Genomic DNA, 15,468 nt, shown 5'->3' on the forward strand with positions numbered 1-15,468 from the left:
CAGCATCATTGCTAATGCACTCTGATTTACGGGAATATATCAACATTAATCTCCAGCTTCCTGTCTGTTATAAAAAATTAGGCTACTCTGCGATCGACTTCAGTATTTGTTTTAATACTGATGTTGTAAAATACCTAAAAAAAACACGTAAACACCTAAAAGTCAGGAGCAGGTTAAAATTAATATTTTCTTAAATATTTTAATTTTTCTGAATTTATTTCAAGCAATATCATTATTTATTTATTTTTGGTATGAAGAATAATGAGGAATGTTTACATCTCGCAGTATACCTAGACTCACATTACTAGCATTACTATACTTTACTAGCATTTAAGTACGCATTACTAAAAAGGCAATACGGTGTTAAAATACAGATGTCGTATGGGTATCAGTCCAGAAGATTGGAATGAATCAATCCAAAATCATTCCACATAATTTCATTATGTTATGTGTTAAACAATATAAGGTCCTGTACAACGTGTTTTATTTTATTTTACTGTATATTATTAGCTGTATTTTATTTTAGCCTTCAGCGTGCCATGCTCAACGTGAACATAATAATGCACTATACCGTTTCCTTTAATGCCTTCATTTAAATATATATTAAATTAAACAAACATTTCTGTTTTTAGCAAATTTGTCATGTTGATTTCATGTCTAATTAAAAGAAACCATATAAATATTTTGTCATTTTTAGTATTTTATGTTTAGATATATTTGTATTTATTGGACAAAAAACAGTTGAATAATCACAAGTGATAGGCACAGTATCATTTTAGAACAACATATTATTGCTTGCTGCCTTGGGCGACATAAACAGAAATACAGCAATAGTGCAAAGGTTTAAAATTTCAATCAAATAAGTGAGCTGAATTAATATAGCCTAATGAGTTACTTGTCATGTCCAAGTAAAAACACCAGTTAAGATTTATAAAACGTTTATTAAAAGAAACCATATAAATATTTTGTCATTTTTAGTATTTTATGTTTAGATATATTTGTATTTATTGGACAAAAAACAGTTGAATAATCACACACTTGCGGCCTTGGGCGACATAAACAGAAATACAGCAATAGTGCAAAGGTTTAAAATTTCAATCAAATAAGTGAGCTGAATTAATATAGCCTAATGAGTTACTTGTCATGTCCAAGTAAAAACACCAGCTAAGATTTATAAAACATTTAAAACATATACATTAAAATACATAGCACTGTGTTAAAAAAAACTGCACTGAACAGATGGCCTAGTAAAAAACTTTTATTTAGCAAAGTAACCTGCTTTAGATTAGAAACCCTTTTTTTATTTAGGTCTAGCTGCAATCAAACTTGGTTCCATACAAACGCGTAAACTAAATTCAGTGTAAACAGAGAGCGAAATGTGATCCAGCATGAACGCAATATAGCTACATAACAAAACGTGATTAATTTGAAACGATAAATATGGTTTAAAATAACCACGTGTGCTGAAAAGTCCCTTCAGGTTTGTTCTCTGAAAATACAAACTAAAACAGTAAAGCAAAATAGCTCAAATCAAAGAACAACGTAAAAATATCTCGCCACAGTACAGCCGTCAAACTATCCTCATTCAAACCCACTGAAAACTAACCAGCAATCATTCACATGCTTACATATAAAGGTCTGCACCAAACAAGGGATAGACCATTGCTAATGCTATACAGATAGGCCTAATGCGCCACACGTTTGGAAATAGTACTATATGCTTCCGAACGCAAGCAAACATTCCAACTTATATATATATATATATATACTAAGCAGAAGAAGGTGTTTTGATGTCCACCAATCCTTAGGCTATTTGAGGATATTGCCGCTATATCCGCATGCTAGGCGGCAGTGTCCTGTGGGGCTATTACGCGTGCTGTAAACTCTTTGTTGGTGACGCATTCCAGAGGAGAACCCCATTCACTCAACTGAATGAAAATGACTTTGGATTCCAGACTGTCTCTTCCCGTCGCAAAACAGCTGAAGGGAGGGGAGGGGGTTAAGAAAACAAGCATATATGGTGAAATCCAAAGTCTACTCTCCCAGGAAAAAAGGACAAGTCTCTGATGAGGCACTTTACAACAAACAACTTTACCAAAAACTTTATCTTAAACAAATTAGCTTATTATTTCTACATATTATACAGCTGATATGGTTTTAGAAGGCACTGTGTCCTTACTACTGTACAGTGTATATAACATCATAACACAAACACTGTTGTTCCCCGCTTAATGTGGGGTAACCCCAAACCCACAGATTTAGACTGATTTAAAAAAAAATATATATATATATATATTCAAAAAAAATTCATATTTATATTTAAAAACATCTGAAGATACATATTCCGCACTGCACCTAACTAATAATAAAAAAGAAACAAAATAAACAAAGGCACTGTAACTATAACCTAAAAATATTGTTCTCTATCTCTGCTTTTCTGTGTAAGTAGGCTATCTTATACTAAAATGTATTACTAATTAATAAAATTAAGTGTAGAAATGATTGCAGAATTTAGATAATTTAATGTGCCGAGTATAAATTACAGCAAAACAGTGTGTATATAAAAAAGTTTTATTCAAGTCGGCATTATTATGTTGATAAAGGCCTACAGAATAATATATAGAATAAACATACATTAGGTTACACTAACTCATTTTTTTAAGGTCTGATAAGGTAGAAAAATCTCCTCAGTGAACTCAGCCACACAGGTTCACTGTTTATAGTGTACAGAATCTACAGGGCCAAACATTGTCTGCCTTGGATACTAGCCACAGTAAGTCTGTTGTGGCAACGCTTTTTAATGTGCTGTTACTACCACTGCTACTGTTCATGTTGCTGACATGTAAATATAATTAGTTTAAACCGATTTTACAAATCCAGTTTTACTATTTGAGCCAGGACCGTTGAACCGTTTACCGGCTATTGAACGGTTTACAGGTTAAAAAAAGTGTGTGGTTGGCCCACGTTATTGAAAAGTAGCGTAGCACTTCAAAACAAATATGAAGAGTTTCATTTTATATTTGTCAGGTTTCTAAGAGTACAACATCAAAGCCAGACAAGTTTAATTACATTTGTAAAAGTGTTTAGTCTCATACACACGCAAACGCACGTGGAATTGGCTATATGGAAAGGATAAATTCATAGCTGACCAATTTAAAATTAACAGTTATATATATATTTTTTTTCCTGTTCTTATAGCCGTCCGTCAGTCCATAATTTTTATTTATTTAATTTTTCCCCCCCAGAGACTGCAATTTCTTACTACCACCTCAGTCACTATAATTCCTAATGTTAAAAAGTGGCTAAAACACTTTTGGCCATAGCTTGGAATAAAAGAATGAGCAATAATAAGGAACATACTAAGTTTGCCCCATGATGTTAACACTCCTTTCTCCCTCTGAGAGTCTAAATTCTCTTTTACAGCCCGACACATAAAGGCGAGCAAAGGAGAAAAAGAGCCCGCTGTGGCTATAATCGTTCAGTTCATTTACAATGCCATTTGCGGAAACTTCATTGCACAGGGTGTAATTTAACGGCAATTGTCGCCCTTGATGAAGACGAACTGACGTAATCAAGGCAGTTTCTTGTTGTCGAGCCAGGAAGCCAATCCCAACAACATGAAACTACCTAAACCACGCACCAGCCGTGCGTAACGGCGTTATCCACAGGAGGAGACAAACAACAAACTCTGCAAAGATAAGTAAGGATTTTATTCCATTCCTCACAGCCTCGAGCTTTAATTTAATCAAACTTCGTTTGTAATAGTTCTAGTATGCCTGAAAGGCCATAGAGCTTTTGGGTAATTTTAAGAATTGACACCAAAATGAACACCAAATGACACTTCTATCAACCAGTATTGCTATTTCTAACACAAAATGTCTACAATTCAGAGAGACACACTGACAAATTAGTAGCATGCAAATGAGTGGACCTTCAACAAGGATGAGACTGACAAAAGAGTTTCCTGTGGCTTTTTGCAGACCAAGAAAATTATCCAGTTAAATATAAAATTGTAGTAAAAAGAGAATAATTGTCCTTCAGAGGGACTGCAAATAGCTGATATTTATTTATAACACATTATGTCAGTATAAGTAGATCTCCACAACTTTAACTTGTGCTTGGGAGATGGGGCGCAATTATTGACAACAGCACTCTCTTATCAACAACTGTCAGAAGCACTGAGCAAAGTACACATCTCAAGAAATTCGTTCAAATCAAAGCTGTTATCCATGTCAGCGCTTGAGGGTATCCAGAATAGCTTCCCTCGAGCTCAATCAATAAAAAATAAGGAAAACGTTATCCTACCTTGAACCTTCTGCACACGGTCTGATTAACGTATCTCATAGGATCCACTCATTCATTCACCGCCGCTGTAGGTCTTGGATTCCTCCGTGTTCAGTCCATCGTATCATAGCGTTCCATTACTCCATAATGAAAGGTTCCTGGTTCCAAAACAGCCAGGCAGACCGCAGAGCGCGTCAGTGAGGCCAGCACATTGCAGTTCCGAGTATGTGAATTAGCCCTCCTCCACTCACCTTTTAATGCATCTTTACTGCAGCAGCACATTATATTTGCAGATCATAAAATCCACCCCCAGCGCTTTCCAGGACCGTCATGACATTACAATTTTATGACCTTGACTTACTGTGGTCACCTGGATAATATTTAAATCAACGTTATGGGTCTCCCTCTCATACTGAAAGTGCTATGCACTTTCTCTTTCTGACTCTCTTCCCTGTCTTCACCCAAAATTTCTCTGTCAACATAATACAGGAGAAAATATGCAAGGGGAAGGACATACCAGGACATTATATTTTCCCACCCCCTGTTTTATTTATCAGCCTCTCGAGTTAAGCATCAAATTGACAAATACAAGTCAAAGAACAAAGCATGCAAAATACAGAGCGCGCATTGTTGGACAAGCGCACTGACAGCAAACAAACTAATCCAAGACATCAAAAAGACATCTCGTTCATATATTCTGAGTTAAGTTTTTTAAAAATACAAATCTGCCACGAATATTTGCACCAAGCATCCTTTTCTTACCCTACTGGCATATTTACAATTATTATTCTGGTCTATTTAACAATGATAAATTAGGCTCTGATGTAAACTAAATGTAATATTGCCTGCAGGATGTTCCAGTCCCTTTGCATTAAAAGTCATGAACCAGTGCTTTGCTATTTTGTATTTGTATATGTGTGGATAAGAGAGCGCATGTAATTTCTTATTTTTCCTTTGTCTGTCTAAAGCGCTCAGTTGAAGCTATAGCCTGTTAGCTCCCGGACGCGACTTTCTCTGTTGAGCTTCTTTAGCTTCATCCTTCTGTTTTGGAACCAGATCTTGACCTGTCTGTCTGTGAGGTTGATACTCTTGCTGATCTCCAGACGGCGCTCTCGAGTCAAGTACATGTTGAACAAGAACTCCTTCTCCAGCTCAAGTGTCTGATGCTTTGTGTAAGGACATCTCTTCTTTCGTCCACTTTTCGCTTTTAGCCAGTTCCCCGTTGTTTTTTCCAATTTAGCCTCATCTGCAGAAGTAAACGAGAGAGAGAGAGAGAGAGAGAGAGAGAGAGAGAGAACTGTTATCACGGAGTATGATTGCAAGACCATAGAACTGACCGTGACGCTATAAATGCTCGCTTGACTATATTATTTAGTTTTTCTTCCCCACAAAATTTTCATATTCATATTTTTTGTTCTTCAGAATAAACATTATGCTGAATTTATTGTAATTAACAGTCTACACTCTCTAACGGTTTAATTTAAAATGGCTTTGTTCTTAGCAATATCAAAGCTATGCAGTGATGCCGATTACCCCTTTTTAATTATTATCTGCATATGTATTATTGTACTTTTTTTTTACATTTCCGTATAATTTCACATTTTCAATGGTGTGATTTTAGTCTCTATAAGTCATCGGCCTGCAATTACTTTTAATTGAAACGTCATCTACCAAAACAAAAAAGTTTTATTTTTTCTAAAAATCATAATGATAAATATACTATGCAAATAACAAAACCATATAAAACATTTATTTTCATTTTTTGGCTTTTTTATCTTGTTAAATTAACAAAACATCAACCAAGACTTCAAACAAAAGACGCAACTGTTTCAGATGAAACAACTTTAAGTGTGTTATTACTGTAGATTTTAATAACATGTTAATAACTGGAATTAAACAAACAAGAACACGAAATAAGAATGATACATTTTAAAAGACAGATTTTAACTAGGCCTACTTGTGTGAGCATAACAGAGCTTAGTAAGCTAAATAAAGTTGTCAGAATTGTTGGTCGCATTTCTCAGTTATATCAGTTACACAATTAGTAAACCGCAGGTATTTATTTAATTATTTTAGGACCACACACTGATTTAAAATTTTCTTTCATAAGATTTGAATTAAATGGTTTACTGACATTACATTACAACAAACAATATAACAAAATAAAGTGCAAAAATGTCCAATTAATTAAACGTTTTCAATATTTTAAATATAAACTTCAATTATTTAAACGGCAATTATTTTTTTTCGTTCAATGTCTAAAAAATTATATTCAAATATTTACCTATATTATCAAGTTATTATGTAAACATTTCTAATTCTTAATTTAAACCTGTATGAAAAAATAACAAAATACTTTGAATCACATGCATATCTTGGCATTTGAACGGGGATGCGGAGAAAACGCTATTTTCACTTCCCTACACTATTGCGGGTATATCTGAATGTGCCTGTAAACAACCAAATGGAGCGCAATACAAAAATCAATATAATAACATTTCACGGACTATTTTGTTTAGTTTATGCTTGCATGGATGTTTAAAAGCGCACTTTAACACTGCGCGTTAATCCTAGAGTGTTCCTGTTTATATCAACGCCAAAACCCATTTTTATTTTTGTAACGATGTTAAACGCCGTTTCAATATTAAGTACACATGATATTGCTTAATTGACTACATTTCTGTAAAAAAACCAAAACAGACGAACAACCCACGTGGGCCTGTAATACATAGTTATGATACACACAGGGTCTAAGCAGTCGTCGGTGCAACAAGCTAAAAGGTCTTCTATTTTGACATGCAACTTGGTTGTCATTTCACACGTTGTTGCCTCATAGAAGGGAGCGCGCTGTTATTATGTGTGTGTGTGTGTGTGTGTGTGTGTGTGGTGGAGGAGAGAGAGAGAGAGAAGGAATTAGTTATCACCTTTCAATTCGCTCTCGGAATCATCAGTACAACTGTCTGTTTTTGAGACACTCTCCTTGTTTCTAGTCTGTCTCTGATCCATGTCGTCTTCCTGCGTGTTCCCTCCCTTGTCTTCTGGGTCCTGCCTTGCTTTGCTGCTTTTGATATAGGAATCTGCTGCTAGTGCTTCAACAGGCGTGGATATTCTGGGTATTGGGTTAAAGTCCGAGCCGAACTCATCTCCATGGTGGCCCTTTTCACTGGCGTACACCTGGCTCCGTCGGAAATAATCGGGGGTGGAGACGGCGCTTTGATTCGGGTGGCTGTTATTGTCTCCCAGACGGATGTAGGTGGATTTCTCAGCGGACTCTTTAGCGCTGTCGATATCAGGCTGGTAAAGACAAGGAATCGCTTCCTCTTTCACATTACTGGCTGGAAACGAGCAAGGGTGCAAAGGCTGGGCAACAGGTTGTGAACCTCTGTAAGTTTTAGAGCCTGCGATCCAAGTGTCCCGCTGCGACAGGTAATGTGAGTGCTGGTAACTGCTGAGATGCATCCCACTCGGTTGCAGATCATCCCGTTTGGAGAGAGGGGTACCAACAATACCAAAACTACCCATCATGGAGCAACCATATTCTGCAGACGTTTGCATATACATTCCAGAGTTAGTGGAATAGCTCTCACCTCTGTAAGGAGATGTTCGTCCCACCAGCGAGTCCATCAGGAATGTGTTGGCTGCCACGTTGTTCGGGCATGACATTTTGCTACTTGCCTTGTTTTCCTTTTGATTCAAAACAATCTCCTTTATGCCGAAGTGGACGAGGACAGTAGGACGCTGACATCTTTTGGGGGGGCGAAAAATATCAGCAACATAATTATGGATTCAAGGCGCTTTGTCATGTGATTTTCAGACCAATAGGGTTTTGAAAGTGGCCTTGATGCGCCAGACCGTCTTGACGTCAGTGGGGTCAAGTTGTTGAATTTATGTGCTACAGCATGGAGCAATGGCGCCATCTAGCCGATTTTTACGGACAAGGAAACCAAGAACAGAACAAAGAACAATCGTTTTCTTCAGATACGTAGTTACGTGACTTGTGCGTCTGCAAAAGAAAGAGAGAGAGAAGTAAATTAAACACTTTCTGGAAATTAAAGTCAAATATCACAAGGTTAGTCAATATAAAAAAAATGGTTAATATACACTTTTACAAGACAGTACATGTAGTCTCTTTTTTCAAAGTGGACATGCAATTTTATAAAATAGGGACGTTGTTGACACATTCTGTCTATTTTTCTGTCTGTCACGACACACTACTTAATCCATTTTTAGTTAATTTTGCTCTATTGCAAATTCCATCAGGTGGATTAGCTGCAAATTTTTCTACTAAATATCATACTATAATTTGGTGCTTTGCTTTATTTTTTCTTTGTAAGATGAGGTTATTATGTATTATGTTTCCCCCATTATCTTTTTCTGCGTAATAAATTGACATGAATGTTTAAAATATACAGGAAAATCACATAAGCCGAGGAAGGGTTTATTTAGAATCTCCAAACTGAAACAAAAACTGAAATTGTACTTTAATTATACAGAAATAATCAAGAAGAGCATATTTTTCGTTGTGATCGCAGTGTTTTTGATTATTAACAGTTCATAAATACATTTGTGAACTTCGACGCTAAATGAAAAGCAGCATGAAAACTTTTAAGTATTGCATAAAAACTGAAAACTGAGTATTAAGTTAGTATGTTGAATTTTATTATACATTTTTGATTATATAATACATATAAACCCATTTGGAAAATTTTTCCATTGTAAAGTTTTTGTCAAAACGGGTGGAATTTATTTTTCTGGTTCCTACCATATTTCCTTAAACGCTCTACATAAATATGGTTTTCGGTTTTAGTACAGATTTCAAAATAGTGAAAAGGTAAAATGACACACTTTGTCTTCAACGGTTTCATTATTATGCCGTTTTACCAAGCTGCATCGAAATCGGTAGAGGAATGACCATACACAATGTACTGGGGGGGAAAAAAACTTAAAGCTTACGTATTTTCATGTACTATGTTTGGGTCATTTTTGCTATTGCTCACGATAATTTATATAATTTGTATTTGTATATTTGCATTACCCCTTGGACTTGAATGATCTTTTCTGTGTTTGTTGGCCAACGAGGCCAGCGCCTGTGATCCAGCTTGAGACATGGTGGATTGTTGTGATTGGTCTGTTCTCTTGTCTATCACTCAGCCTTTTAAGACAAACAAATTCACTTTCACGATAGAATAAAAACAAAGATTTGGGGGTTTTAGATCTCACCCACAATTTTCTTATTCAGTAGTTACAGGATCTGATCTGTTATGTACACCAATATATATATATATATATATATATACATATACAAAATAAAGCATGTTACTGTATTACAGTATTCAGTAATATATATATATTACATTTTATTGTACATTTTATTATTAAATGCACACGTTAACTATTTCTAAGTGAAATGCACATTATTCAAAGGGATTAATATTGAAAATGTGTTTATCAAAGCATATATAGGCCTACACACACACACATATATTACACACATATACACACATTTTTATATCACACATATATACACACATTTCTATAGTCTCTCATTTAAAATCTGTATCTCTCTTAAAATGCTGCAGCGTGTAACGAAATAGAAGTATATCAGGTCAATGTTGAATACGAACCAGAAATTTTAAAAGCAAAAATGCTTAAGAGTCTTATTGAATTACAGGTAATGCTCTCCACCCACGATGGCCCAGTGATTTTCTGATTCCAGATGTGAGTACAATGAAAACCTATTTCAGAAGTTACATTTACATATTTAAATAGCAGTAAACATTGTTCACTGTAATATAATGTTTTGCTGGGATTTATATGTCTAGAAACAACGAGAGCCCAATGAAAACATTAAAAATGTCTGTACATTATGCATTATTATGGATGAATATATTCTTTAAATGTAAGGATTTTTTTATTGTGAAAGGATTTTATTTTTTATTGCGAAAGTACGTTTTTGAGCAAATTCTTGTGCATGTATTATTAAAGTGTATTTACTTACTGTTGAATTAAAGGCTGTCATGTCTCTTAATGTAAATAAAAAGCGTGCTATCAACTGGTCTTTTGTTTCTTATTTCAAAAGCAATTTATTTCATAGGATGAAAACTACAACAACAACAAATCAAAATTGCAACAAATAAAACTAAAAACAAACTGGTGCAATCTTACTCTGTTTGAATTACCTATTTCTCTGTTTGTCCGTGTGCATGCCGAAAAGAAAACATGAAAAGGCTTGAAAATATACATGAAAAGTATATTTTTAAAACATTCCCTTCTCTTTGAGTGAAATTTGGGATACCATTGAAAGTCTGCAGCTGTTACGGTTAAGCAGAGAAAGCTAATTCCCTTTTCATTGGGGGATCAAAGATCTATCACACAGAATATTGAATTGCACCACAATCGCGTTAATTGCACAAAACAAAAAAAGTGTGTAGCCTGTAAAACATAACAAAATAAATAATAAAAAATTATGGATACCAGCTTTTTCATAACCGTATATTTATATTCCTATCTTTTATAATAATTAGACGTTTTTATATTTGGTTCTTCTCGACGGATGTTTTCCCTGCCAATATATATTTTTTTTAACAGGTATTGATTTCTGATTATTTTTTAAGAGTCGTTACATGCACTGTGATATAAATTGTGCTAAAATTGCACTGAAAAGAATAAAGAAAAGTCGTCAAAACGTCTTTGAAAAGTGAAACACAAGACGTCCAGTTTAACCGCGTAGGCCTCTACGTAAGTCTGAAACGCAATATATTGTGACAATATAAATACAATACAAACAATATAAACACAACACAACAATACAAACACAATATAAACACAAATATTGAAACGAGTAAAAACAGTGCAGGGGATTCGATGGGTGTTCCGTGCCTTTTGGGGAACTTGAACCACCATAAAACATATTTCCAATTTAAAGCGACCCACTTTTTAACCGTTTCCCTTCACCAAACCCGCGTCCACCCGCAGAGGTCTATGGAAATTTATGGTTGATGCATGTATCGTTTTAAAGACATTTATAAATCAGAGAGTGGTAATCGCACATCAGCATAATATTAAATTTTAATATCACGAAAGATCATACAAATGACTAGTGGGCACCAGTGGCGATTTACGGGTATTTACAGCTTTTCATCGCATACAGGAGTGCGGAAGTGAGATGTGTTAATAGACTCTGTCCAAAGTCCGCAACTGTACAGCATGAAGTACAAACAACAATGAACAACACCGAATCTTTCAGACCACACACACTGGAAACTGTATGTTTTGTCACTTCCAACATTCCAATATTTTATCAAATCTGATGCAAAAAAAAAAGAAAGTCTGATTTGCATTTTTTATGTTATTGGAATAGTGAGAATTATTTGCCGAATGGGACAATTAACCTTGTAAATCTTGTTTTTAACAGATACTGCGAAAATGTTCTATTGAATTATGGTGACTTATACGTAAAAATGAAATCCAGGTTGTATTTACATCCAAGTCCATAATCTTTATGTTGATGACTCTGAAGCCTCCGCCATTTTACTTGTTGACAGCTAAGAGCTGATAAGCAATTTCTTGGCGTGCATATGATACGCAGTTTTGGCATACATATAGGCTAATACGCACATAGCCCATACCCCTAATCCTAACCATTGCTTATCATATGCACACCAAAGTCAATTTCTGCGTATAAATAGTACGCCAAATAGAAACAGAAAATCGTGGTATTGATACGCACTTTCATAAGATCGGGTAGTCCATTCCGCCCTTGTTTTCCGTTTTGGAGATACTATTATAGCCTATCTATTCGGAATAAATACGATAGCCACATAATGATAAACGTCTTGCAACAAACAAACAAACAATTTGTTTAGGAAAGCCGCATTTATAAATCAAATCAACCCCACGGCAAGAAATGCTGATTTTATGGCCATTGTTCATAAGTCTACGCGCTGATTGCTTTGATTTGGTGGCGACAGTATCTCCGGCGTTTGATAGGTGGACCTTCCAAGTTCCTGTCCCTCAGTGTGACGACTCAAGAAAAAGGAATTCAGCTAATTAACTACGTCACTGAGCCAGGGCCAAGGTTGGTGGGTGTGACAAGAAGACAAGCCTTCCAGCCGATCCCTATGCCCCCCTCCGCCTTCCCACCCGCCATTTCTCTCCCACAGTTCTACAAGTAAAGATCAGTGGCAATGAATCCGCTGCACTAACACATCACACACACACACACACACACAAACGTAACAAGTCTTTACATTCGGAATTTACAAAGGAACGCATGTGATGCGTTTTAATTCAGTTAACTGTGTTTAACTCTCGGCAATAAATCAGTACACTAATTCAGACCGCAAGGACCTCCCCTTCGTTTTCTATTCGAGCATCTATTCCATTTCTATTCTATTCGAGCATCGATGCATATATACTCCGATCTCTGTTTTAAATCTGTCAGAAATCTATTTCCTGTTACCCGGGAAAAGTCACAACCAAGCAAGCTTAAATGGCCAAGAACATGCCAAAATGTCATAAAATATTTCATGCATGAAAATATTACATTTTACAGACACAATAAAGTGTATTTAATGGGAGTGCTAAAACTGGAAAAGTTACCTGCTGTAGTTTAATGCGAGAGGTCAAAGTGTTACTTCTTAGGCATTCATTGGTCCTTTCCCACTTGCGATTGGTTCTGTTCTGTTCTGTTCACCACGTTTCCTGACAAAAGGGGCTCCTTGATTCCACTTTATTGCAATAGGTTAAAGGTGAAGGCCTTGACGTTATTGAAGTTCAAAGACAACTTTTAATTATATATTTTCCTTCATACGCATAAGTGTCAACAGCATACTTGCACGCCTTATGAGCCCACATGTTGTGACAAAATTCGTGTAGCGTGATCACATAATTCTGCACATGGGGACAACATGCAATACCATCACCCCTGTGAGCATACACTGCAAAAAATATCTCCCTTCTGTTCTGTTTATCTCTTAGAATGTAAGATGCGCGCAACTCCGCTTTTTCTGAAGAGACGATTCCATGTGAACGGACTACACTCGGCGATATCATTTGATAGGTTTCTTGCACCTATAGGCAATACGTGTTCATTTTTAAATGTTCCAGTTTTTGTCCAAGCAGCCGGACTTTCTTGTTTACTATTTACTGCGGAAGTGATCACCATTCCTCTCGAACAGACGGTGCAATTAAGTCGGAAAAAAGGCAATTTAGGGCCCTGGCTTTATTGCAGTGTCTAGACTACAAGAGTGGCGATTCCATTTAGAAGGTACTAAAAGACGTTACCGAAATGCTCTCTAAATTTCTTGGTCATTGTTCTAATTATTATTTTTTATATTGATAAAACTATTTATCAAATCTACTGATAAATAGTTTTAGTTGACATTCCTTAAATTCGGCTAACACAGTTCTAAATATTAAACATTTATTCGCCAGTTTTCATTGCAAAACAACAATAGCTTAACATTGATAGACTTTAACGCGTGAGAGGGAGACGACGAATGGAGAGATGGAGCAAGAGAGAGAGAAAGAAAGTTTTCATTACTTGGCAGTGGTCAGTTTATTATATCTTCTTTTAGATCTCTGTTTTCACTGCAGTGTTGTTATACACATTCACAATGTTTACTTCACCATAGACTACCTTATGATTTTTTTTAAAAAATCAAGTCACAATTGACATAACAGTTTACCTTTATTTGTGTTTATTTTTGATTAATATGTAGTACACAGGCCAAATCAGATCGCTGAGCTATTCCTCCGAAATAAATGAGAACTTTGGGCGTACAGCAAATAATTTAAAGAATCGAACGACAAAGATCACAAGGCTGCAAAGGCAATGTAAAGAAAAATAGCAGCAGGGATATGGTGAGGATACTCAAAATAACATTATATTTACATTCACGAATGCACAATGCATAATCTCTGTACAAGGAATACAATATTACAGATTGTACAAGTCACAGTTCTAAATGGTGAAAACATAAAAAAGTATGACATCTCCAGATTCGAACCAGAGTCGACTGTGTGTTTTAATGTACATATATACAACCATAAAATGATAGAGGGTATAATTCTATAATATATTATAGTAGGCTATTTCGTGATCATTTTCAAAGTAAAGACTTTAAACATTTCACTTAAAAGACGTGTCACATACATTTTTTTTTTAAACTTTGTGAGGTGTACGTTTTAGTTTGTGAATCACAAACTAGAAATGCCGGTATAATTTGACATTAAGCTAATTTTCATTCTCTGTTCCCACCCTCAGCCATTACAATCCTGTTTCCCTTCAAACAAGTCTATTTTTTAGTACTGTTGTTGGCCTTAACAAAAACATTTTCTATTTAATTAGATTGATGGGCATATTTAAATATACATAATTTTATTTTGCAGAGATATTAAATAAAAGGCAACGCCATTTCAACAATTACAACAACGGATTCCCAGAGAAATACTGCAGGCGATCTCTGCTTAATTTCTTTTCTTTCATTCTACGATTTTGAAACCATATTTTGACTTGTCTGTCAGTAAGGTTTAACATTCTGGACAGCTGCAGCCTTTTCTCCTTGTTGATGTAAACGTTAAAGAAAAATTCTCGTTCCAGTTCACGAATTTGAAACTTGGAGTATGGACATCTCTTCTTTCTTGTGCGTGGGGTACCTTGGGATAATCAAAAGAGACACCTTAAATGATCACGTTATAAAATATTTTTTTCTGCAATAACACAGTGAGATGTTCATAAATGCACAATACATGTATTTTTTACTGGAAGACGAATTTTTTTATTTTCAGTGTCTCCAAATACCTCATAGATTGCATCTAATGTTACAGATGTAAGGAAGCAGACCCAACTACCAATGTCACTCCAATGCAAAACTATAGCCGTGCGTAAATAGTAAAAAAATCTGTATACATACATATACACACATATATATATATATACACATACACACACACACACACACACATATATATATATATAAATACCTCATTGCATCTAATGTTACAGATGTAAGGAAGCAGACCCAACTACCAATGTCACTCCAATGCAAAACTATAGCCGTGCGTAAATAGTAAAAAAATCTGTATACATACATATACACACATATATATATATATACATACACGCACACACACACACACATATATATATATATATATATATATATATATATATATATATAT

At 35.3% G+C, this 15,468-nt stretch overlaps 2 protein-coding genes across 2 annotated transcripts in view; both read right to left on the minus strand.

Moving 5' to 3' along the window:
• Positions 1 to 5,000: 5,000 nt before the first annotated feature.
• On the minus strand, positions 5,001 to 8,515 carry LOC107706973 (homeobox protein Hox-C10a-like). Its single transcript, XM_016510825.1, has 2 exons — positions 7,209 to 8,515; positions 5,001 to 5,530 (listed from the first exon to the last, which is right to left on the minus strand). Exons 1-2 carry the CDS (start codon positions 7,945 to 7,947, stop codon positions 5,256 to 5,258), a joined length of 1,014 nt encoding a protein of 337 aa, XP_016366311.1. The 5' UTR covers positions 7,948 to 8,515; the 3' UTR covers positions 5,001 to 5,255.
• A 5,503-nt stretch (positions 8,516 to 14,018) lies between these two features.
• LOC107706974 (homeobox protein Hox-C11a) overlaps positions 14,019 to 15,468 on the minus strand; it is a 5,199-nt gene continuing 3,749 nt past the window's right edge. Inside the window, exon 2 of the mRNA XM_016510826.1 lies at positions 14,019 to 14,943. Coding sequence (XP_016366312.1) covers positions 14,711 to 14,943 — 233 coding nt within the window. The 3' untranslated portion in view covers positions 14,019 to 14,710. The remainder of the gene's footprint in view (positions 14,944 to 15,468) is intronic.

The sequence above is a fragment of the Sinocyclocheilus rhinocerous genome, unplaced genomic scaffold (assembly GCF_001515625.1).
Source record: "Sinocyclocheilus rhinocerous isolate Xijiao unplaced genomic scaffold, SAMN03320098_v1.1 scaffold714, whole genome shotgun sequence".
Lineage (NCBI taxonomy): Eukaryota > Metazoa > Chordata > Actinopteri > Cypriniformes > Cyprinidae > Sinocyclocheilus > Sinocyclocheilus rhinocerous.